This window comes from Rana temporaria, chromosome 9 (genome assembly GCF_905171775.1).
Source record: "Rana temporaria chromosome 9, aRanTem1.1, whole genome shotgun sequence".
NCBI classification, from domain to species: Eukaryota; Metazoa; Chordata; class Amphibia; order Anura; family Ranidae; genus Rana; species Rana temporaria.
Window position 1 is genome coordinate 149,423,391 of NC_053497.1, and position 24,032 is coordinate 149,447,422.

Consider the following 24,032-nt stretch of genomic DNA (forward strand, 5'->3'; position numbering starts at 1 on the left):
AAATAATTTAGCTGGAGATGGACTTTAATGCTTTTCTGAAGATGTCCTTGAAGACCTGTTTTTATGTCATAAGCCTCATATTTATATATTCGATTGCAGAAGTACATTGTATGCAAATGTCTATTATTGTTTACATGTATATAGTATATTTATTGAACCAATGTGTTATATACCAAAAGTATTTTTCAAATGTGCCTTCAGATATATATGCAAAATAGAATAAACATGGTTGATTGACATAATGTGTTATCATGACTAGATCTCACTTGGAAACGTTTGGCGTCATTAAATAAAAGTTACAAAGAGAAGTGGTATGCAGTGATGGCAACTCATCACAAAGTCAGGTTTCAGTGAGAACATCAATGAAAACCAATATTAACCTGGTTCCTGCGCAACATCCCAATTAAAGACCGCCATCATGACATATAGGGGGTTATTTACTAAAGGCAAAGCCACTGTGCACTTGGAAGTGCAGTTGCGGTAGATCTGAGAGGGACATGCAAGAAAAATAAAGAGCATTTTTGCTTGTATGCGACTGGATGATAAAATCAGCAGAGCTTCCCCTCAGATCTACAGTGATTGCACTTGTAGTGCAGAGTGGATTTGCCTTTAGTAAATCAACCCCGTATTGTATTTTTATACCTACATGTGGTTAAAGAGTATCTTTCCACAAAACATTGCCTGCAGTGATGTCCGGGGTGCCCAGCTAGAACTTTACTGCTCCTGCAGTAAAGGATATAATACCATTGGTCAAAACTATGCAACTGTCTGCGATTTCATAAGGATGTCACAGGAAAAAAAAAATAAAAAAAAATAATCCCTTCCAAATAATCAACAGAAAGCAGGTAAAACCAGACAAGTTGCATTCACAGTTCTGAAAAAGGAACTTCAAACAAACTGTACCCCACACTGATTCCTAGTTAATGGGCATGCAAGGTGCACAGCCACAGGTACTGTGTAAATCCAACAAGTCATGAATGCCAGCAATTTAAGGTCCCAGCCCGAGAATTTACTGAAGATCCAGATCAAACGTAACGTTTTGTAGACGTGTGTGCGACCTTGATAAAGGGGACCTCCGTCCCCGAAATGTTATGCAAATCCTCTGGTTGTGGACCTTCTGAGCACTGGCTTTCATTACTTGTTAGCAGTTAAAACCCGACAGATATCCTAACCCTTCCATAGGATTAAAAAAAAAAAAGTTTGCATATTGGTTACTAGATATTTTGACATCAGTCTTTACTTTAATAAGTAAACCCTTATGTCTTTGCTCAGGTGCCAAATAATGGATAAGAAAGGATCATCAGTACACAGGAAATCACTTGTTCCTTTCTTTTGGTTGGAAGCCAGAACAGACCGGTTTCTGGAAATAAAAAAGCACCTGCTCATTTTTATGTTTTATTGCAATAGTGATGCAATTTGGGTACTGTACAGGACTGGGAAACAAGTACATTGTGAAGGGGTGTCAGTCCAGGAATCCGAGGTCTATGGTTTCTGGTAGCTGTGGGTGAAGAATTCGTGTCGCCAGCCGCTCAATGTCATCCAGGCTGAGTAGCGACAGGCTGCGGTCATAGTCCTAAGGAAAATAAAATAAAGGGGGATTACAAAAAAGAAAGCAACATACACATATGTGCAGCAACTGTAGCAGTTAGAGGGTTGAGACAAACCATTTAACACTCAGGAGGCGCTTAGGTTAGTCAGCTTTAGTTCATTTGTGTCAAACCTTTAGATGCAATAGGGAATAATATTTCTTGCTGTAACTATTTAAAAAGTGTAAGGCTCCTTTCACATGGGGCGGATCAGCGGGGATCGCTTTGTTGATCCCTGCTGAGCCGGCGGATGACAGGGTGGTCACCGCACACTGCAGGGACCGCCCTGTCTTTTCCACGCTTTCCCCTGGGGGGGGGGGGGGGGGAAATCGGATGAACACTGACCGTCTGTCCGTGTTCACCCGATCCGCCAAACGGATAGAAAAGTAGGTTTTTCCTCCGTCACACTTTGGCGGATCTGAGCGGGTCTGATGTCAGCGGGCATGTCACTGCTGACACTCGCGGCTCCATAGAGGAGCACGGAGCGCCGCCCGTTCAGGTCCGCAAAAAAAAAAAAACTGTCAGGCGGACCTGAACGGGCCGCCCATGTGAAAGAGCCCTTAGCTAGAGGAAGCCTTCAGTTTGTTGTTCATGTCAGTAAACTTGGATCTAAATCCAACATAGTAGGCGAGGTTGAAGAAAAAAAAAAAAAAAGACAAGTCCATCAAGCCCAACATATGTGTGTGATTATATGTCAGTGTGACCTTGTATATCTCTGTATGGTGGTCGTTCAGTAATTATCTAATAGTTTCTTGAAAACATCCATGCCCCCCGCTGAGACCACCGCCTGTGGAAGGGAATTCCACATCCTTGCCGCTTTTACAGAAAAAAAAAAAAAAAAAAAAAAAAAAAAAAAACACCTCTACGCAGTTTAACCCCATCATGGCTAAGCTTATTTCTGACATTTGGTGTTTACAAGTTAAAACCTGTATTTTTTGTTAGAAAATTACTTGGACCCCCCAAACATTAAATATTTTTTTTAGCAGAGAATCTAGAGAATAAAATGGCGATTGTTGCAATATTTTATGTCACACAGTATTTGTGCAGCGGTGTTTTAAACACAATTTTTTGGGAAAAAAATACACTTTGATGAATAAAAAGGAAAAAAATAGCCCAATTTTATTTGTAAAATGTGCTATAAATCTAAAACACCCCCAATCCCTCCTTTACACTTCAAAGTATTCAGATGGCTGAAAACGGCGATTCTGAATACTGTATATTTTTTTTAATCCGGTGCCATTGGCAGCCGAGTAAACCGGAAGTGACGGGCATCATCCCAGTATAACCCCCAAAAGCGGAGGACGCATACAGTATATGCGTACGCTGAGTGGGAAGGGGTTAAGGTTAAACTTATTTTCTTCTAATTTTAATGAGTGCACGTGTCTTGTTAAACTCCCTTCTGCAGAAAAGATTTATCCCTATTGTGGGGTCACCAGTACGGTATTTGTAAACTGAAATCATATCCCCTCTCAAGCGTCTCTTCTCCAGAGAGAATAAGTTCAGTGTTCGCAACCTTTCCTCATAACCATTATCCTCCAGACCCTTTATTAGCTTTGTTGCCCTTCTCTGTACTCTCTCCATTTCCAGTACATCCTTCCTTGGGACTGGTGCCCAGAACTTGACAGCATACTCCAGGTGCGGCCGGACCAGAGTCTTGTAGATTTGGAGAATTATCGTTTTATCTCTGGAGTAATCCCCCTTTGCATGCCCAATACTTCTGTTTGCTTTGTTCGCAGCAGCATGTCATTGCTGAGCCTATCATCTACTAGGACCCCCCAGGTCCTTTTGCATCCTAGATTCTCCCAGGAGGTTCTCCCCCCAGTGTATAGATTGCATTCGTATTTTTGCCAACCAAATGTATTTTACATTTTTCTACATTGAACCTCATTTGCCATGTAGTTGCCCACCCCATTAATTTGTTCGGATCTTTTTTTTCAAGGTTCCCCACGTCCTGCGGAGAAGTTATTGCCTTGCTTATCTTAGTATCGTCCGCAAATACAGAGATTGAATGCTTACCCCATCCTCCAGGTCTTTTATGAACATAATAAACAGGATTGGTCCCAGCACAGAAACCCTGGGGGACCCCACTACCCGCCCCTGACCATTCCGAGTACTCCCTCATTTAATTACCACCCTCTGAACTCTCCCTTGTAGCCAGTTTTCAATCCATGTACTCACCCTATGGTCCATGCAACGGACCATATATTTGTACAGTAAATGTTTATGGGGAACTGTGTCAAATGCTTTTGAAAAAATCCAGATACACCACGTCTACTGCCCCTTCCCCTTTATCTAGATGGCAACTCACCGCCTCATAGAAGGTTAATAGATTGGTTTGACAAGAACGATTCTACTTGAATCCATGCCGACTTACTGCCAAGGATACCGTTCTCAATTACTAAAACCCACTGGATATAGTCACCTTATATCCCCTCCAAAAGCTTACATACTATTGATGTTAGGCTAATTGGTCTGTAATTCCCAGGGATGTATTTTGGCCCTTTTTAACCACTAGAGGCCCGCGCTAGGTCCCAGCCCCTTACCAGTGTTCAGCTGTCCACCCACGTTAGATATAAGGACGGCAAATCCCCTAGTAGGGAAGGGCAATACTGGGCATGATCATGTGAATGCAAGTAGCATCTTTCCCCCCGGATGACAATGGTAATGTCAGTACCCATTTATATTATGTACACTTTAGGAAAGAATCCAGGCTCTATTTAACGTAAATTACTGAACTGGCCAGAACTAGCTCCTGAGGGATTATATTCCACATTTTCACTGCTCTGTACTGAGAAGAAACCTTTCCGTATTTCGGAGATTAAATCTGTCCTTTCTCCATGCCTCTTATCAGTTTGGTTGCTCTTCCCTGCACCCCTTCTCCCAGTCCCCGATATCCTTTTAGAGAACTGGTGCCCCAAAACTCGAACTGCATATTCCATTATGAGGCCTTACTAATGATTTCTGTGATAAACTGAGTGCACAGTGCAGTATACAGGACTGATGTTTCTGGCAGCGGAGTTGGGAACTTCCAATTGTGCTTCTGAAACAAAAGCGAGTCATACTGAACGCTGCTCAGCCATTCACAGGGAGCTGTGTATTGTATGAATGAATACAGCGTTTCCGCCGATTGGCTGAGATGGATGATGTCACAATCTCCACATCCAGCCAATCGGTGGAAACTCTGTATTCATCATAGAATACACAGCTCCCTGTGAATGGCTCTTGAATTTGTTCTGGTAGTGGAATGGGAAGTTTCCATCCCGTTGCCAGAACATCGCACTGTATACTGCATGTAGCTGAAGCTACACACAGTTTATGGAGTGCACATAGCCACTGCATCTGTTAGTAGAGTTAATTTGCAATGAAACATGGAGCTCGGCTTTAAATGTGAAGTGCTGTCTGTTGAACTACAGGTTTGCCTTTACATTCCCTTTGAGTTGGCTCCTTTGTTTGTTAACAGCCTTACCTCTGCACATGCTCCAGAATTCTCTCTGCATCGGAGGGGCTAAAATGTCTTCCAGGATAACAGCTAGTGATTTCCCTAACTGGGTTCCTCCCGCCTCTGGGACGCTCGTTCTTTCCCCATCAGGTTGAGCCTGGAGTGCAGGTCCAATGCAGTAAAAGGATAGGCTATGCTTCATCTGAATGGGAATCATCAAAATGCTTTATTAGAACAATGCCGTGGACAAGCATATAAGAAACAGCACGAAAAAGTTGCTCACGAACAAACACACAGTAAACCAATACCCCGCAAAATTCCCCTTTTTTAGGGGATGGTTTGGGGATTACATTTTAAACTTTTACTATTTAAGCGGAGCTCCACCCCTAAAGTGGAACTCACGCTGATCAGAACCCTCCGGTGTCACATTTGACACCTTTCAGGGGGGGAGGGGGGGGTGCAGATACCGGTCTAAAGACAGGTATTTGCACCCACTTCCGGCCACACAGTCTCAGGCAGACTGCGGGCATGACATCACCTCCGTTGTGTTCTGGGAACACTCGGCTCCCAGTACACAGCGGGAGCCAATCGGCAGGCGTAGCGCGACTCGCGCGTGCGCCGTAGGGAACCGGGCAGTGAAGCTGGAGCTCTTCACTTCCTGGTTCCCTCACCGAGGATGCACGAGAAGAGAGCAGAGTGCGATCTAAGTGGAGGGAATGGACACCCCCCCCCCCTCTACTCTTACTTCCAGGGAAACATGCACAGATGAGGCCTGTCAATCACCTAGGGGGGGGGGGGGCTCAGGGCCATCCCTCTGAGTTGATTGGTGTTGAGTTGGATAGTCAAAAGTAAATCATGCAGAGGGAAGAGAAGTCAGATGGGAACCAAACTAGGTGCTTTGGGTTGAGACTAATACATACTATAGAGGTATATGCTTTGTTCATTTTTCCATTTCAGAAGTTTACAACCACTTTAAAAATGAAATATTTCAAATTTTGTTAAAAACTACTGTGGCTGCAACATTCCCTCCTCTCCAACACTGTCTCTCACAGACTTCAGTCCACCACCAGTCCTCTTGTGGCCCGTTAAGGCTTTTTATGAACCCCAGGCCTCAAGGACCCACCCCTGGGTGTGGGGGTATCATTAAGCTGCCCTGGGCTTACAGAAATTATTCTGTAGGAGAACTTTGCCAACATCATTATGTAAGCAATGTTTTCTGCAGTATAAGGCCGTGTTCACACTATTGCAAATTGGATTTCCCTGCATACAATTCGATGGGGCTGCGGAGCGAATTGAACAGGAGTCCTGTGCGTCTTCTGGTCTGTTTCAGGTCGGAATTCCAAAAATTGGGACCACAATCGGACCTGAAAATGGTGAACAGGGATGCAACGGATCCCTTTTGTGAGCCGCTCTGTACAGCAGTGTGAACCCAGCCTAAAGAACTAGTCACGGGTTGAGAGAATTGGAGATAAGAAGAACTGGAACATCACATGATCAACAACAGCAGAAAAAGACAGAGTACTAAACAAAAATGAGAGGGGGGGGGCTTGGAAATGAGACAGGAGCATGAAAGAATTTCCAGAGCATTGTTCTGTCTGACAAACTGGGACATAGGGCATGAAATAAAGACAGGAGTCACTTCTCTGACTCATTCCGTTGTGTGCAAAATTCATCTTTGGCTACTGAGCTCTGTACATTTTTTTTTTAAAACAGCAGATGGTAAAAAAAGACAGAAGAAACTAAAAAAAAAAAAAATATATAAGGAGCCTGGATCGACTGAAGATTTGTAATAAACATATCAAAATACAAATATTTACTTTACTGGACAAGGTTTATACTTACCTTGCCTTCACATGTCAGCCATTTGGTTTGCCTTTTGCAGTGAAGCGATACACCTTGTGCTTCAGTGTATAAGGGAACATACAATTCTCTCTTTCCTATCACCATGTAGTACTGGGTGTGTGCCCAAGTAGCTAATGCCCGACTGATGTCATGTAAATGTCTTTAAAGCGTTTGTTACCCCAGCATTTCATATTTCTGATTAGTGCCCGCTGTACCATGTACTTGTATGAGAATGTATCCTGGTCACTTTGTATGAAATCCCTGGTGTTCCTGCCAGTCCCTCTGCTCTCCCATGAAAAACTTACTACATTAAGCAGGAGAGCACAGCGTGGTCAGTTCTCTAGCTATGCTGGAAACTCAGCCTGCTCAGCTCCAATGATCAGACAAACCCCCCCCCCCCCCCGCACAGCCATTGACTGAGACAATCAGAGTACCACTGCTCCTCCTCCCCACAGCTCTTATGCAGCTAAGAACAAAGTGAATGTGGTATATATATATATATTTTTTTTTTTTTTTTTTTTTAAATCGATCCACAAATGTTTTGCTTTTCATTTTTCAGTTTTAAACAAGCTATCTTAGAGCTTACACAGGACTTCCCTCTTCTCCAGCAGCCATAAAGGGCAGTAGGAGAGTGAAAGCAGCAGGTAGGTTTACTGTACACAATCCTTGTTCCTGCTTCATTTCTTAAGTGTATAATACATCACTAAAATATTTTTTTGTTTGAAAGGTTAGAACCTGTGCACTGTATTGATGAGGATGAAGTCCTGACTCAAGACAGGGAAACATGTACTGCCCACTGACTCAAATTGTATGGCAAGAATGGACACACAGTCTGCTTGCTTCGTTCCCAATGTGAAAGAGGAGGGGCTGCAGCCTGGGCGGCTGCCTTTATTAACAATATGACATCACAAACATATGCATTCAGATTGGTCAGCTCATAAAATTCACTCCCATTTTACACGCCCCCCTGTGACGTCTGTACTTTGCACATGGCACACATTCCATATCACATGTATTGTCCTTTGTGCCATGTTCATATACAGGGGTTCTTGGCCAACTTCTGCAAGGGTTTAGCCATATACGGTATAAACAGTTCCCTCGTCACGAGACACAAAGTTCCTTCAGTGAAATGAGGAGAAGGGGGGAGGTTGAACACATCTGAAGCATATGGGGGGGGGGGGGGGGGGCATCTGCTTTTGATTTCAGTTCTTTGTCCTTCATTTCAAGTGGTAACTTTTAAAACTTAATATCTGACACAACCTTTTTAAAGGAAAATAAACCCTAATTTTCCAGGAAAAATTTTGGTTTTGGGATATACTCGCCATATAAGACTACCCCCTTCCTACTAGTCTTTCTGGAAGCAGAGGGGTAGCCGGAACCGCTGAGAGAAACAGGCTTTTTTCAAATCTCACTGTGCCATTACATGCCCACACTGTGCCATCACTTGCCCACACTGTGCCATCACTCACGTTTTGCTGATTTGTTTCCAGGCCGGTGACAGTCTCCGTGCTGTTAGCGCCCATGATTTGAAAGCCGCGCCTTCTTCTCAGCATGTCCTGTGATAGGCGGAACACAAATTTTCCCAGCAGAGCCTCTGATCTGTGTTCCGCCTATCACGGACATCCTCTCGTCCGAGGATGAGAAGGCATCTGTGATAGGAGGAACACAGAACAGAGGCGCTGCTGGGAAGATGTGTGTTCCGCCTATCACAGGACACGCCGAGAAGAAGGAGCTGCTTTTAAATCATGGACACTTGCAGCACGGAGACTGTCACCGGCGTATATACGGTATATACTTTTCGCACATGCATACATAGATAGAGAATATAAAAATAATATGAAAAAAATATAAAAAGAAATTAAAAGAATATAAGAAGAGAAAACATTTCAGTGGTTCCAATAAAAGAATTAGCTTAACTCAAAAATAGGAATTTTAGTATAATCCATCACAGTATTAGTCCTGTTAACTCTTCCCATTCTAAAAGAAAGTAATAAAAAAAAAAAAATCCCAAATTTTACAGCTGTCGCCATAAAAAAAAAAAAAAGTGGGCTGCTATGCACTGCATTTCTACAAAAAGGTCAGGTGCAGTTTAAAAAAAAAAAAAAAAAAAAAAAAAAGGGGGACAGGGTGCGATGACATTCAAAAATGAACAGGCTGTTTTAACACACACCACATAGTGGTAGTAAAGTATTTTCTGGTACTTTTACCTACAGGAAAGCTTACAATGAATAGCTCCTAAATGTGTTAAAAGATATATTTCACAGAGCAGCAGCCGGCGACGACACCATGCCGTTACTTCTGTGCGTAAACCATGACTCCGGTGCGCATTTGCGGGAGCGACGTCATCATGGCTAGGCCAGTCAGACGGAAGGTGCCCGTGAACCTGGAAAGAAAACTGGGTGAAGATGGAAACCCTGTCAGTGATGACAGCATGCCGCTGAAGAGCTTCGTTTTAGACAAGTCTCTCATAATGTGCTAGAATGCGATACATCTCAATTTGGTGTGCAGCCATGCGGATTTTCCTTCCATTGCCGTTTTAAAGTGGTTGTAAGCCCTTACAAATACCAAGTGAAGTAAATGGCCTTCAATCCTCCTACAAACGTTGTATCTGTACCTTCAGTAAGAGCTGTGAAAATGTGGAACAGACTCCCTCCAGAGGTGGTTCTGGCCAGCTCAGTAGATTGCTTTAAGAAAGGTCTGGATTCTTTCCTAAATGTACAGAATATTACTGACTACTAAGATTTGTAGGTAAAGTTGATCCAGGGAAAATCCGATTGCCTCTCGGGGGATCAGGAAGGAATTTTTCCCCCTACTGTAGTAAATTGAATCATGCTTTGCTGGGGTTTTTAGCCTTCCTCTGGATCAGCTGTGGGTATAGAATTGGGTGTATGGCAAGGGTGTCCAAACTTTTTTCAATGAGGGCCAGATTTGATGAAGTGAACATGGGTGAGGGCCGACCATTTTGTCTGACATTCTTTAAACCATTAAAATGCAGTCTAAGTTTGTCCGGGCACTAATACACTGCCCAATAAGAATTCTCTTGCCTTTGTGGCCGTGTGTGGTGAAGAGATGAGCTCGGGTGTGTTATTTGGATATACCGTATTTATCAGCGTATAACACTCACCTAGCCTAATCAGTGCCCATCTGCAGCCTCACCATTGCCATGAATGCAGCCTCACCAATGCCATCAGTGCAGCCTGATTGGCGACAATCTGCAGCCTCGGAGGGGACAGGCAGGGTGGCGGGACGACTGCCGACAGATTACATACAGGAGAATCTCCCATTTACATGGCGGTCTCTTTAATACAAAGTCCTGCCTCCCATGATAGTCAGAACAGTCATCCAATGGCAGTCCAAGAAACAGGACTTCCGATTACAGATGCCGCTGTGCAAACAGGAGATTCTCTTGTATGTAATCTGACAGCACTCGTCCCGCCCCCTCCGAGGCAGCGCTGATAATTACAGTATGGCCCTGAGGGCCACAAAAGATATGTATATCCAAATTACCAGGGGGGCCACATTAAACCAGAACGCGGGCTGCAATTGGCCCACGGGCCGGACTGTATGGGATTGTATGATATTATTATTATTTTTTTTATGGTTGAACTGGATGGACTTGTGTCTTTTTTCAACCCGACTATGTAACTTCTCTACATCCGTTTAAAGTATAGAATTTATAAGCTTACCTGAGAATTCAGAAAACAGGGCACGGAGAGCAGAAATTACACTCTGCCAAGCTCAGTGAGGAGAGCTCTGACAGCTGATTGGAGGGATGTCCCCCTTACACAGAATCCAGGAACAGAGCTGAGGCTGTCAATCACAGGCTGTGTGCTGGAGCTCCCCCCCTTAAAAGGACAACCAGGCATTTCAGGCGCTACAAGGGGCCAACTTACACAGCAAAAGCACTGTACAACATGCTTTTAAGGAGAAGCATTTTATTTTTATTTTTTAGGGTAGCAAACTCTTTAAAGCAGAACTTAACACCAGTATACTTACCTCCTCCAATTCACAAATGCAACATCTGCAAACTCACTCACGAATGCCAACATCTTCGCCAGGTCTTCTTAGTTTGGCATCTTCTGCTATCGTGATTGGCCAGCATGATTTGATACAATTCCTGTGCATGGGAACGGATTCATCCTGGCGCCCAGCAGATGCCATTTTTTGTACACACAGCTCTACATGTGCAACTCTGAAGCAGACAGTGGGCAGGAAGGTAAGAAGTGTTTACTGTAGAAGAAAGCTGGCATGCCTTTTCTGCAGTAAAAAAACCTTCCTGCTCAGTTTTTTTTCACCTTATAAAACATATGGTGGAAGGAGGACGTCTCATTTGTTCCAACAGGTTAACACATTAACAAGCTACACTATACCTGAGAGGGCTTTGCCTCTAAACAGCAGCCTCTGCTGGGACACTGGTACCTGCAACTTGTCTTCTACCAGTCTTTTCACTGTGAGGATGGTGTCATTTTCAGAGACCTGGAAAAACAGAAAAACCACGGGATGTAATCTTGGCACAATTCTGGCAGATTCCATGCAGACAGAGCACACCATCAGTCGGTTCAGTTCTAGGTAGTGCCCAGATATGCCGCCATCATCAAAGATCTTCTCCAATGCCGAGCCCCTCGACTGCTGACACATACCATGCCCATGCTCTCTTGTAGGCCCACATGAGGCCAATGACAAATAAAGTGCTTCTAGATATTGGGGGGGGGGCACATGATTCAGCCCCCTTCCTTTCATGATACAATTCACTGTCACAGAAGTATGGGGAGGACCCTGGTCCACGTGTAAGCTCCAACTAGGAACTTATGCCCCTTTCATACTGGGGCGGGAGGCTATACCGTCGAATTTGCTGCAGGATTCGGCCGCTAGCGGTGCGGTATTAACCCCCGCTAGCAACCAATAAAGGGTTAATACCGCCCGCAATCCGCCTCTGCAGAAGCACATTGGGGGCGGTATTGCCGTGGTTTCCCATTGTTTTAAATGGGAAGGAGCGGTATACACGCCACTCCAAAAATGCTGCTGGCAGGAGATTTTTTTTCTCTCCCGCCAGCGCATCGCCTCAGTGTGAAAGCCCTCCGGCTTTCACATTGAGTATGCAGTGCAGGAGTTTTTCAGGCGGTATAGCAGCGCTATTTTTAGCGATGTACCGCCTGAAAAACTCCTCAGTGTGAAAGGGGTCTTAAGGAGCTAAGTCAGTAAAAACACACTATCACTTCTGTGATGCAACACAGAAGTGTCCACCAACAACACATATACACAGTTGAGACATAGGGCCAGATTCACAAAGAGTTACGCCGGCGTATCAGTAGATACGCCAACGTAACTCCGAATCTAAGCCCGTCGTATGTCTTGTATTCTCAAACTGAGATACACTTAAACAAGCCTTAGGGTGCAATATTTACGTTGGCCGCTAGGTGGCGCGTCCATTGAGGTCGGCGTAGAATATGCTAATGAGTAGTTACGCCGATTCACAAACGTACGCTTGACCGTCGTAGTAAAGATACATCGTTTCCGTAAGCGATACGCGGCGTAAAGATAAACATGCCTCCTAGGTGGCGTATCCTATGTTAAGTATGGCTATCGTTCCCGCGCCAAAATTTTGAAATTTAACGTCGTTTGCGTAACTCATCCGTGAATAGGGCTGGACGTCAATTACGTTCAGGTCAAAACCAATGACGTCCTTGCGACGTCATTTAGCGCAATGCACGTCGGGAAATTTTAGGGACGGCGCATGCGCATTAGGTTCGGCGCGGGAACGCGCCTAATTTAAATGATCTACGCCCCCTGCCCGGCTGATTTGAATTACGCGGGCTTGTGCCAGGGGATTTACGCTACGCCACCGCAACTTTACAGGCAAGTGCTTTGTGAATCAAGCACTTCCCCGTAAAACTTGCGGCGGCATAACGTAAGTGCGATACGTTACACCGCCGCAGATCTACGTGAATCTGGCCCATAGTATGTCCTATGTAGTAGATAAATCCTGTGTACACAAGTCTCACTTTAACGAGGGCTTTTTTAGGGGTTGCAGCAGATAAATGGGTCAGCAGGGAGCATGGGGGGGGGGGGAAGGCGATTATCAGCTGTAGAGGGGCATGCTCAAGCGTGTTCATTAAGGATGAGCTCTGGCGTGTTCGCATAGAACACGTGCAGAGCCCGCCAGGAAGTGTGCACGGCGCTGCGCTAATAACAGCCAGGGAGACATTTCACGATCCCTGCAGCCGAGCATCGGGACAATGTCTCCCTGGCTGTGATTAGCGCAGCGCCGTGCTCACTTCCTGGCGGGCTCTGCACGTGTTCTATGCGAACACGCCGGAGCTCATCCTTAGTGTTCATGTACAGATCCTGGTCTGAATCTACCCGAGGCCCAGTTCACACCCGAACCATTTTCTACCTGAAGCTTGTAGCTCTAAAAACGCTCAACAAACCAAATCCCATTAATTTCAATGTCTCCCGTTTACACCTGAGCATTCCGTCACCTGAAGCAAAACGCCTGTCACTCCATCCCCCCCCCCCCCCCCCCCCCATCTTATCAGTACTGCCCATCATTAAAAACGACGGGCCCTTCGTGTAGACATCCGCCCCTTCGCACAAACAAATCCGCCCCTTGCACGAGCATAGGGAGCGTGTGTCAGAATATTGGATATTGTGCGCAGGCGCCGTCATATAAGGAAAGGGGGGTGCACTGTGATGTAAGGGAGAGTGGGGGGACGCAACTTCTGATGGTGGGGTGGCTCTTGATATCCAATGTAAAGGGGAGGGGATGCCTGGACATCTAATCTTACAGATACAACCGGCCCTTTTGAGGGCAATCAGAATGCTGATGCGGGCCACGATGAGATTGAGTTTGACACCCCTGGTTTAGAGGGTACAGACTAGGGGTGCAACAGATCACAGGTGATCCGAACGGGTCGCCCCCTTTGGATCGGCACACACTGTGATCCGCGGATTGCCGCGGCTCCGGAGCTAGGCCTAAGCCGTGGCCTTTCCTAATGTTATGGCAGCGACTCCGGAGCTAGGCCGAAGCCTTTCCTAACGTTATGGAGCCGCGGCCATAACATTAGGAAAGGCCGCGGCTTCGGCCTAGCTCCAGGGCCGCGGCCATCTTGGTACACCCGGAAGCGGCCCTCCTCCTGTTTACACCCACAGAGGAGGAGGAGCCCGCACTTGTGGCCGTGGGACACACCGCTGGAAGTGTCTGTACTACCTGAGGGGGGTGAGTTGTCTTACCTGGGGGGGGGGGGTTGTTTGTCGGTACTACATGGGGGGGTGTCTGTACTGATGCTGGTGTCTGCACCGAGGGGGGGACTATAGTTGGTGGGGGGGGGGGGGGTGACTTTTTTTTTCTGCACTGGGTGACACCAACCCTAGTGAAGCCACTGCAGTGGGGGAGATGTGGATACTACAGTGGGGAGGGGGATGTGGATACTACAGTGGGGGAGGGGGATGTGGATACTACAGTGGGGAGGGGGGTGTGGATATTACAGTGGGGAGGGGGGTGTGGATATTACAGTGGGGAGGGGGGTGTGGATATTACAGTGGGAGGGGGGTGTGGATATTACAGTGGGGTAGGGGGATATTACAGTGGGGAGGGGGATGTGGATATTACAGTGGGGAGGGGGGTGTGGATATTACAGTGGGGAGGGGGGATGTGGATATTACAGTGGGGAGGGGGATGTGGATATTACAGTGGGGAGGGGGGTGTGGATATTACAGTGGGGAGGGGGGATATTACAGTGGGGGGGGGGGTGTGGATATTACAGTGGGGAGGAGTGAATATTACAGAGGGGAGGGGGATGTGGATACTACAGTGGGGAGGGGGGTGTGGATATTACAGTGGGGGAGGGGGATATTACAGTGGGGAGGGGGATGTGGATATTACAGTGGGGGAGGGGGATATTACAGTGGGGAGGGGGATGTGGATACTACAGTGGGGAGGGGGATGTGGATACTACAGTGGGGAGGGGGATGTGGATATTACAGTGGGGGAGGGGGATATTACAGTGGGGGAGGGGGATGTGGATATTACAGTGGGGGAGGGGGATATTACAGTGGGGAGGGGGATGTGGATACTACAGTGGGGAGGGGGATGTGGATACTACAGTGGGGAGGGGGATGTGGATACTACAGGGGGGAGGGGGATGTGGATATTACAGTGGGGAGGGGGATGTGGATATTACAGTGGGGAGGGGGAATGTGGATATTACAGTGGGGGAGGGGGGATGTGGATATTACAGTGGGGAGGGGGAATGTGGATATTACAGTGGGGGAGGGGAATGTGGATACTACAGTGGGGGAGGGGGATGTGGATACTACAGTGGGGGAGGGGGATGTGGATACTACAGTGGGGGAGGGGGATGTGGATACTACAGTGGGGGAGGGGGATGTGGATACTACAGTGGGGAGGGGGGTGTGGATACTACAGTGGGGGAGGGGGATGTGGATATTACAGTGGGGAGGGGGATGTGGATATTACAGTGGGGGAGGGGAATGTGGATATTACAGTGGGGGAGGGGAATGTGGATACTACAGTGGGGGAGGGGGAATGTGGATACTACAGTGGGGAGGGGGGTGTGGATATTACAGTGGGGGAGGGGGAATGTGGATATTACAGTGGGGGAGGGGAATGTGGATATTACAGTGGGGGAGGGGAATGTGGATACTACAGTGGGGGAGGGGAATGTGGATACTACAGTGGGGGAGGGGGATATTACAGTGGGGGAGGGGGATGTGGATACTACAGTGGGGAGGGGGGTGTGGATACTACAGTGGGGAGGGGGGTGTGGATACTACAGTGGGGGGGGGGGGTGTGGATACTACAGTGGGGGAGGGGGATGTGGATATTACAGTGGGGAGGGGGATGTGGATACTACAGTGGGGGAGGGGGATGTGGATATTACAGTGGGGGAGGGGGGATGTGGATACTACAGTGGGGAGGGGGTGGATATACAGTGGGGAGGGGGGTGCTGGATACTACAGTGGAGGGAGGGGTGTGGATATACAGTGGGGAGGGGGATGTGGATATTACAGTGGGGGAGGGGATGTGGATATTACAGTGGGGGGGGGGATGTGGATATACAGTGGGGGAGGGGGGTGTGGTATTACAGTGGGGGAGGGGGATGTGATACTACAGTGGGGGGGGGTGTGGATATTACAGTGGGGGATGTGGGATAATACAGTGGGGAGGGGGATGTGGATATTACAGTGGGGAGGGGGATGTGGATATTACAGTGGGGAGGGGGTGTGGATATTACAGTGGGGGGAGGGTGTGGATATTACAGTGGGGGAGGGGGATGTGGATATTACAGTGGGGGAGGGGGATGTGGATACTACAGTGGGGAGGGGGGTGTGGATACTACAGTGGGGAGGGGGATACTACAGTGGGGGAGGGGGATACTACAGTGGGGGAGGGGGATGTGGATATTACAGTGGGGGAGGGGGATGTGGATACTACAGTGGGGGAGGGGGATGTGGATACTACAGTGGGGGAGGGGGATGTGGATACTACAGTGGGGGAGGGGGGTGTGGATACTACAGTGGGGGAGGGGGGTGTGGATACTACAGTGGGGGAGGGGGATATTACAGTGGGGGAGGGGGATGTGGATATTACAGTGGGGGAGGGGGATGTGGATACTACAGTGGGGAGGGGGGTGTGGATACTACAGTGGGGAGGGGGGTGTGGATACTACAGTGGGGGAGGGGGGTGTGGATACTACAGTGGGGGAGGGGGATGTGGATACTACAGTGGGGGAGGGGGATGTGGATACTACAGTGGGGGAGGGGGATGTGGATACTACAGTGGGGGAGGGGGGTGTGGATACTACAGTGGGGAGGGGGATGTGGATACTACAGTGGGGAGGGGGATGTGGATATTACAGTGGGGGAGGGGAATGTGGATATTACAGTGGGGGAGGGGGATGTGGATATTACAGTGGGGAGGGGGGTGTGGATACTACAGTGGGGAGGGGGGTGTGGATATTACAGTGGGGGAGGGGGATGTGGATACTACAGTGGGGAGGGGGGTGTGGATACTACAGTGGGGGAGGGGGGTGTGGATACTACAGTGGGGGAGGGGGATATTACAGTGGGGGAGGGGGATGTGGATATTACAGTGGGGGAGGGGGATGTGGATACTACAGTGGGGGAGGGGGATGTGGATACTACAGTGGGGGAGGGGGATGTGGATACTACAGTGGGGGAGGGGGATGTGGATACTACAGTGGGGGAGGGGGATGTGGATACTACAGTGGGGGAGGGGGATGTGGATACTACAGTGGGGGGGGGGATGTGGATACTACAGTGGGGGAGGGGGATGTGGATACTACAGTGGGGGAGGGGGGTGTGGATACTACAGTGGGGGAGGGGGATGTGGATACTACAGTGGGGAGGGGGATGTGGATACTACAGTGGGGAGGGGGGTGTGGATACTACAGTGGGGGAGGGGGGTGTGGATACTACAGTGGGGAGGGGGATGTGGATATTACAGTGGGGGAGGGGGATGTGGATATTACAGTGGGGGAGGGGCATGTGGATATTACAGTGGGGGAGGGGCATGTGGATATTACAGTGGGGGAGGGGCATGTGGATATTACAGTGGGGGAGGGGCATGTGGATATTACAGTGGGGGAGGGGCATGTGGATACTACAGTGGGGGAGGGGGATGTGGATATTACAGTGGGGGGGGGGATATTACAGTGGGGGAGGGGGATGTGGATATTACAGTGGGGGAGGGGGATGTGGATATTACAGTGGGGGAGGGGGGTGTGGATATTACAGTGGGGGAGGGGGGTGTGGATACTACAGTGGGGGAGGGGGATGTGGATACTACAGTGGGGAGGGGGATGTGGGATTACAGTGGGGGAGGGGCATGTGGATATTACAGTGGGGGAGGGGCAGGTACAGGGGGAGGGGGGGGATGTGGATATTACAGTGGGGGAGGGGGATGTGGATATTACAGTGGGGGAGGGGCATGTGGATATTACAGTGGGGGAGGGGCATGTGGATATTACAGTGGGGGAGGGGTGTGGATATTACAGTGGGGGAGGGGCATGTGGATATTACAGTGGGGGAGGGGTGTGGATATTACAGTAGGGGAGAATTATTTTTTATTTTTTGCCAATCCGAAAAATGATCCGATCCGTGACTCCTGATCCAAGGAACGATCCGAACCGTGAGTTTTTTGATCCGTTGCCCCCCCCCCCCCCCCCCCCCCCCAGTACAGACATATGTGGGCTCATCCCTGGTCCCAAGCAAGGAAAAGTAAGATGTGGTGCAAAGCCAGGCACAACCCGTGAGAGGCTGTCACATGATCACATCCCCGATGGCCCAATCAGTAGCACCCAGGGAATTCCCTGCATGTACACAAAGGGGCGGGGATGCTTGGGACACCGTAGGGCCCAACGCCTGCGCATGACGCCGTGGGACCCAACGCGCATTATATCATGGGACTCAACGCGTGGGACCCGAATATGGTCACCAAAAGAAGTGCTGCTTCCCCTCCCAGTCACAGTGCAGTACATAGGTGTGACAATAATGTGATATTTGGAGTCTTATCACTGAATGTGGGTGTCCTCACCATGTCCCCTCATGTCCCCTCCTAGTCTCACCATGTCCCCTCCTAGTCTCACCATGTCCCCTCCTAGTCTCACCATGTCCCCTCCCAGTATAGGGCTCCACACAGGGTGGGGGATGGAAGCACGGTGAGGACATCGGTAGGTGACACACCCAGAACACTGACCAGGCCCATGAACAAGGACTAGAATGTTCCTCCTCACCAGGCCTCATCTCTCCAATGGCACTGTATGGGAGGGCAGGGATATACATTGCTGCTGATGCCTATTGAACACCCATATGAAGCATAACAGACACCTGGGGAGTCTCACTCCCACCGTTGCACTTCATACAGCACAGGACCCCCTCTCACCTGAAGAATCGTCTCTTTGCCTTTTAACGCTTTCACTGTGAGCTGCATCTCCGGGTCCAGCCGGGATCACCATAGAGTCTGCCGAGCGGCCTAGAGCGGCTTTCACTGCTGAAGTCCTCCAAGATGACAGCGCTGTCACGTGGAGCGGAGGCCGCTCCTGGAGATGAGTGTGGGCGGAACGAACGTCCCTGCCGTATAGCGCAGTTGCCGATGCTGAACACCAGAGGGAGCTGCTGCATTTAAAGTGCCCCTGAGCTCACACACAGCTCTTTAACCTCTTCACCTCCAGGGAGATTTATACATTTCTTGAACATGGATTTTTTGGTTAGAAAAAATGGCTTACAGACCCCAGAAACATATATATTTTCTGAAAGCAGAGGCCGTGTAGAATATAACATGTTTAGTGTGACACGATTATTGCTCAACTGCTTATCAGTTGTATTATTATTATAATACAGGGGGCTAGATTCACATACAATGGCGGATCTTTATGCCGGCGTAGTGCATCTTTTTTCCGCTGCACCGGACCAGCGCGGCGAGGCCTGTACATGATTCACAAAAAAAATTCTCACCCAGATGCACCAGCGGGGCGTATTTTAGACGGCGTAAGGCGGCGTAACTGTAAGTGGGTGTCACCCTATGCTAATGAAGCTCCGACGGTGGCGCAGGGAGATACGTTGGGCGCAACTTTTACCGCACATGCTCAGTGACATCGACGGGCTGACTGCCCCCATCTGCACATGCTCAGAACTGCGCCCCGGCGTGACCCCTAAGATACGCCGGCCCACTGCCTCCGCCCAGTCCATAAATACACCCAGACATGCGCCCTACAAGTGCAAAAGTACCCAAGCATTTTTGGTTCCTGCTAGGTCTTTTGCACTTGTTTTTTGGGGGAATTATGGCTGCTGGAGATCCTCTCCCGTGCCCTCCTACGTGCCCGTCGACGCAGTAGTGCTATGACCACGGCTGCCCCTGGCATGTTGGCACACAGATGTGTTGTCCAGCAAGTGTGGTTGCTCAGGTCGTCTGTAACAGTGCTGCTGCAGCTGCTCTCCAGCTGACCTGTGCAAGTGTGGTGCAAAGTTACCCCTGCTTTATGAGGGGTAACTTTGCGCCGGAATTTCCAGTTACATGCACCGGGAGTAGCCTGCGCCGGCCAAACGTACTTTTCTGAATCGGCGTATCTCCCTCATTTGCATATTTAAAACCAAAAAACCATGGCCGCGCCAGATCCGTCCGGCGTAAATATGTGCCAACGCCGCTCCGGCGTAGAAAAGTTACGCCGGTAGGAAGAAGTCTATTTTGAGGCGTATCTGGTTCTGTGGGTACGGCGCAGAGATACGACGGTGCACATTTAGACTTACGCCGCGCATCTTGAGATACACCGGCGTAAGTGCTACATGAATCTGGCCCAGGATTTCTATAGCGCCAACAGTTTACATCATTAGGGCAGACGGTACATTTACAATACAATTCAATAGAGGCGGAATCAGAGGGCCCTGTCCGTTAGAGCTTACAATCTAGAAGGAGTTTTACAGGAAAAAATATAATAGAATACATTTTAGCACACACACGCACAATATAATTCAAAATTGTTTGTACTAAATCAGGGGAACCCAACCAGTGGCCCGGGGGCCATATGTGGCCCGCGGAGCCCTCCCATGTGGTCCGCGACCTCCTGCTCTGGGATGGAATAGAATAGAATACTGTTATCAAAGGTCTGTTTATTACTAAAATCACGGGGGTAATTTCAAATCTGCGCCGGCGTATCGTTACGCCGATTCTCAAAGGCAGATACGCTAAAAAAATAGGCTTCCTCCGCCGACGTAACTTGAATGCGGCGGCGTAGAATTGTGTGCAATATTACGTAGGCCGCTAGGGGCGCTTCTGTTGTTTTCGGCGTAGAATATGCGAATTACCTAGATACGCCGATTCACAAACGTACGTGCGGCCGGCGAAATTTATTTACGTCGTTTACGTTAGGCTTTTTCGGCGTAAGGTTGCTCCTGCTATTAGGAGGCTCAGCCAATGTTAAGTATGGAAGTCGTTCCCGCTTCGAAATTTGAATTTTTTACGTCGTTTGCGTAAGTCGTTCGCGAATAGGGCTGGACGTAATTTACTTTCACGTCGAAACTAATACGTTGTTGCGATGTACTTGGGAGCAATGCACACTGGGATATGTACACGGACGGCGCATGCGCCATTCATAAAACACGTCAATCACGTCAGGTCATCACACATTAGCATAAAACACGCCCCCCCTTCCACATTTGAATTACGCGGGCTTACGCCGGCCCCATTTACGCTACGCCGCCGCAACTTACGGAGCAAGTGCTTTGTGAATACTGCACTTGCTTCTGTAAGTTACGGCGGCGTAGCGTAAAGACGATACGCTGCGCCGCCATAAGAAGAAGCGCAGGTACATGAATCTAGCCCACAGTGTATATATGGACATGTCTGTTCTGCAGTGGTTACTGGGCTGCTTTAAAACGAATCCGCAGATGCAGACCAGCACCCCTGCGGGTTACCTGCACAGAGCCATAGACTTCTGTTATTACCTGCAAGTTCGGTGAGCTTTCTGAAAGTGCACCAAACCTGCAAAATATATTAGAAGTCTATTGCAAAGTGCAGAAAAGCCAAAGGTACCTGCAGTGCAGGTAAACAGCAGCGCATCAGTGTGAAAGCAGCCTTTGGGCCCTTTTACACGGTCAGTCCAAACCAACTGTACCCTCCATTCACCTCTAAGGAGTGGCCGACTTGTGTCCTACCTCCAATCCGATCTGGCTGTGTCTGCAGAGCGGACACGGATCTGCCTGTTCCACTCATTGTGGCCCGCGACCAGCTACCAAGTCGCTTAAGTGGCCCTTGTACTTCAAAAGGTTGGACACCCCTGTACTAAATGAAAGATTTGGTTGTATCTAGTAAATGGATAGCTAAAGTCTCAAAACAACAACAAAAAACTACAATACCCCAAATCACCAATAGGTGGCGCTTTAAATCATCTACTGCCAATACCATAAACACTACATCAGTGGCTTTGGGGGGGGGGGGGGGGGGGGGGGGGCAGTTAGCAGGTGGTACCCACACAAAGTTGAAAGGGCCAGATTCTCAAAAGAGATACGAAGGCGTATCTCCAGATACGCCGTCGTATCTCTGAGTTGCGCCGTCGTATCTATGCGCCTGATTCTTAGAATCAGTTACGCATAGATTTCCCTAAGATCCGACAGGCGTAAGTCTCTTACGCCGTAGGATCGTAACTGCATATTTACACTGGCCGCTAGGGGCGTGTACGCTGATTTACGTCTAGAAATATGTAAATCAGCGATATACGCGAATTCACGAACGTACGCCCGGCCGATGCAGTACAGTTACGCCGTTTACGTTAGGCTTTTCCCGGCGTAAAGTTACCCCTGCTATATGGTGGCGTAAGTGCGGCGTACCAATGTTAAGTATGGCCGTCGTTCCCGCGACGAAATTTGAAAATTTTACGTTGTTTCCGTAACTCGTCCATGAATGGGGCTGGACGTAATTTACGTTCACGTCAAAACCAATACGTCCTTGCGGCGTATTAGGAGCAATGCACACTGGGAGATTTCCACGGACGGCGCATGCGCCGTTCGTGAAAAACGTCAATCACGTCGGGTCACAGTACATTTACATAAAACACGCCCACCTGTTCCAAATTTGAATTAGGCGGGCTTACGCCGGACGATTTACCGCCGCAACTTACGGAGCAAGTGCTTTGAGAATACAACACTTGCCCGTCTAAGTTGCGGAGGCGTAACGTAAATAGGTTACCTTACGCCCGCACAAAGTTACGCCAAACTACGAGAATCTGGCCCAAAGTATATAAATGAATGGACTCTGATAGATGTGCACATACAGGATATTAGCAAGGGCTCATTGTTACATTACACCTTGAGTACAAAACTCCACCCCTCAATAACACACTATTCTATTTATGAGGAAAAAAAGTGCTGAATATTCATTGTTCACATTATGTATGTCCATAAGATGGAGGGACAATCTCAACGCATCTTAGGGTGCATATTTACGATGGCCGCTAGGTGGCGCTTCCGTCGTTTTCGGAGTAGAATATGCAAATGACCTAGATACGCCGATTCACAAATGTCGTTTGCGTAAAGCTTTACCGGCGTAACGTTGCTCCTGCTTCTATGAGGCGTACGCAATGTTAAGTATGGACGTCGTTCCCGCGTCAAATTTTCAATTTTTTACGTCGTTTGCGTAAGTCGTTCGCGAATAGGGCTGGACGTAATTTACGTTCACGTCGAAACCAATATGTCCTTGCGGCGTACTTTGGTGCAATGCACACTGGGATATGTACACGGACGGCGCATGCGCCGTTCGTAAAAAACGTCAATCACGTCAGGTCATCATACATTAACATAAAACACGCCCCCTCATACTCATTTGAATTAGACGCGCTTACGCCGGCCCCATTTACGCTACGCCGCCGTAACTTAGGAGGCAAGTGCTTTGTGAATAAAGCACTTGCCTCTCTGATTTACGGCGGCGCAGCGGAAATACGATACGCTACGCCGCCGTAACAATGCGCCCAGGTACCTGAATCTAGCCCTTTATTAGCAAAAGTATTGGGACACCTGCCTTTACATGCGCATGAACTTTAATGGCTCCAAACTCGCTCATCCATGTCTTTATGGACCTTGCTTTGTGCACTGGTCCAAATCCTTTGGTGGAGGGGGGATTATGGTGTGGGGTTGTTTTTCAGGGGTTGGTCTTGGCCCCCTAGTTCCAGTGAAGGGAGAACTCTTAAGGCGTCAGCCTACCAAGACATTTTGGACAATTTCATGCTCCCAACTTTGTGGGAACAGTTTGGGGGACGGCCCCTTCCTGTTCCAACATGAATGTGCACCAGTGTACAAAGCAAGGTCCATAAAGACGTGGATGAGCGAGTTTGGGGTGGAGGAACTTGACTGGCCTGCACAGAGTCCTGACTTCAACCCAATAGAACACCTTTGGAATAAATTACTGGAGACTGCGAGCCAAGCCTTCTCATCCAACATCAGCGCCTGACCTCACAAATGTGCTTCTGAAGGAATGGTCAAACATTCCCATAAACACGCTTCTAAACCTTGTGGACAGCCTTCCCAGAAGAGTTGAAGCTGTTATAGCTGCAAAGGGTGGGCCAACTCAATATTGAACCCTACAGACTAATGCCGCGTACACACGACCGTTTTTAATGACGCGAAAAATGCAATCT

At 48.4% G+C, this 24,032-nt stretch overlaps 1 protein-coding gene across 1 annotated transcript; it reads right to left on the reverse strand.

Moving 5' to 3' along the window:
- Positions 1–1,382: 1,382 nt before the first annotated feature.
- Positions 1,383–18,989, reverse strand: UBL4A (ubiquitin like 4A). Its single transcript, XM_040324838.1, is given in 5 exon segments — positions 1,383–1,575; positions 5,054–5,104; positions 5,107–5,221; positions 11,233–11,343; positions 18,791–18,989. Coding segments are annotated over 5 exon segments (438 nt in total). The 5' UTR covers positions 18,839–18,989; the 3' UTR covers positions 1,383–1,462.
- Between the last annotated feature and the right edge of the window lie 5,043 nt (positions 18,990–24,032).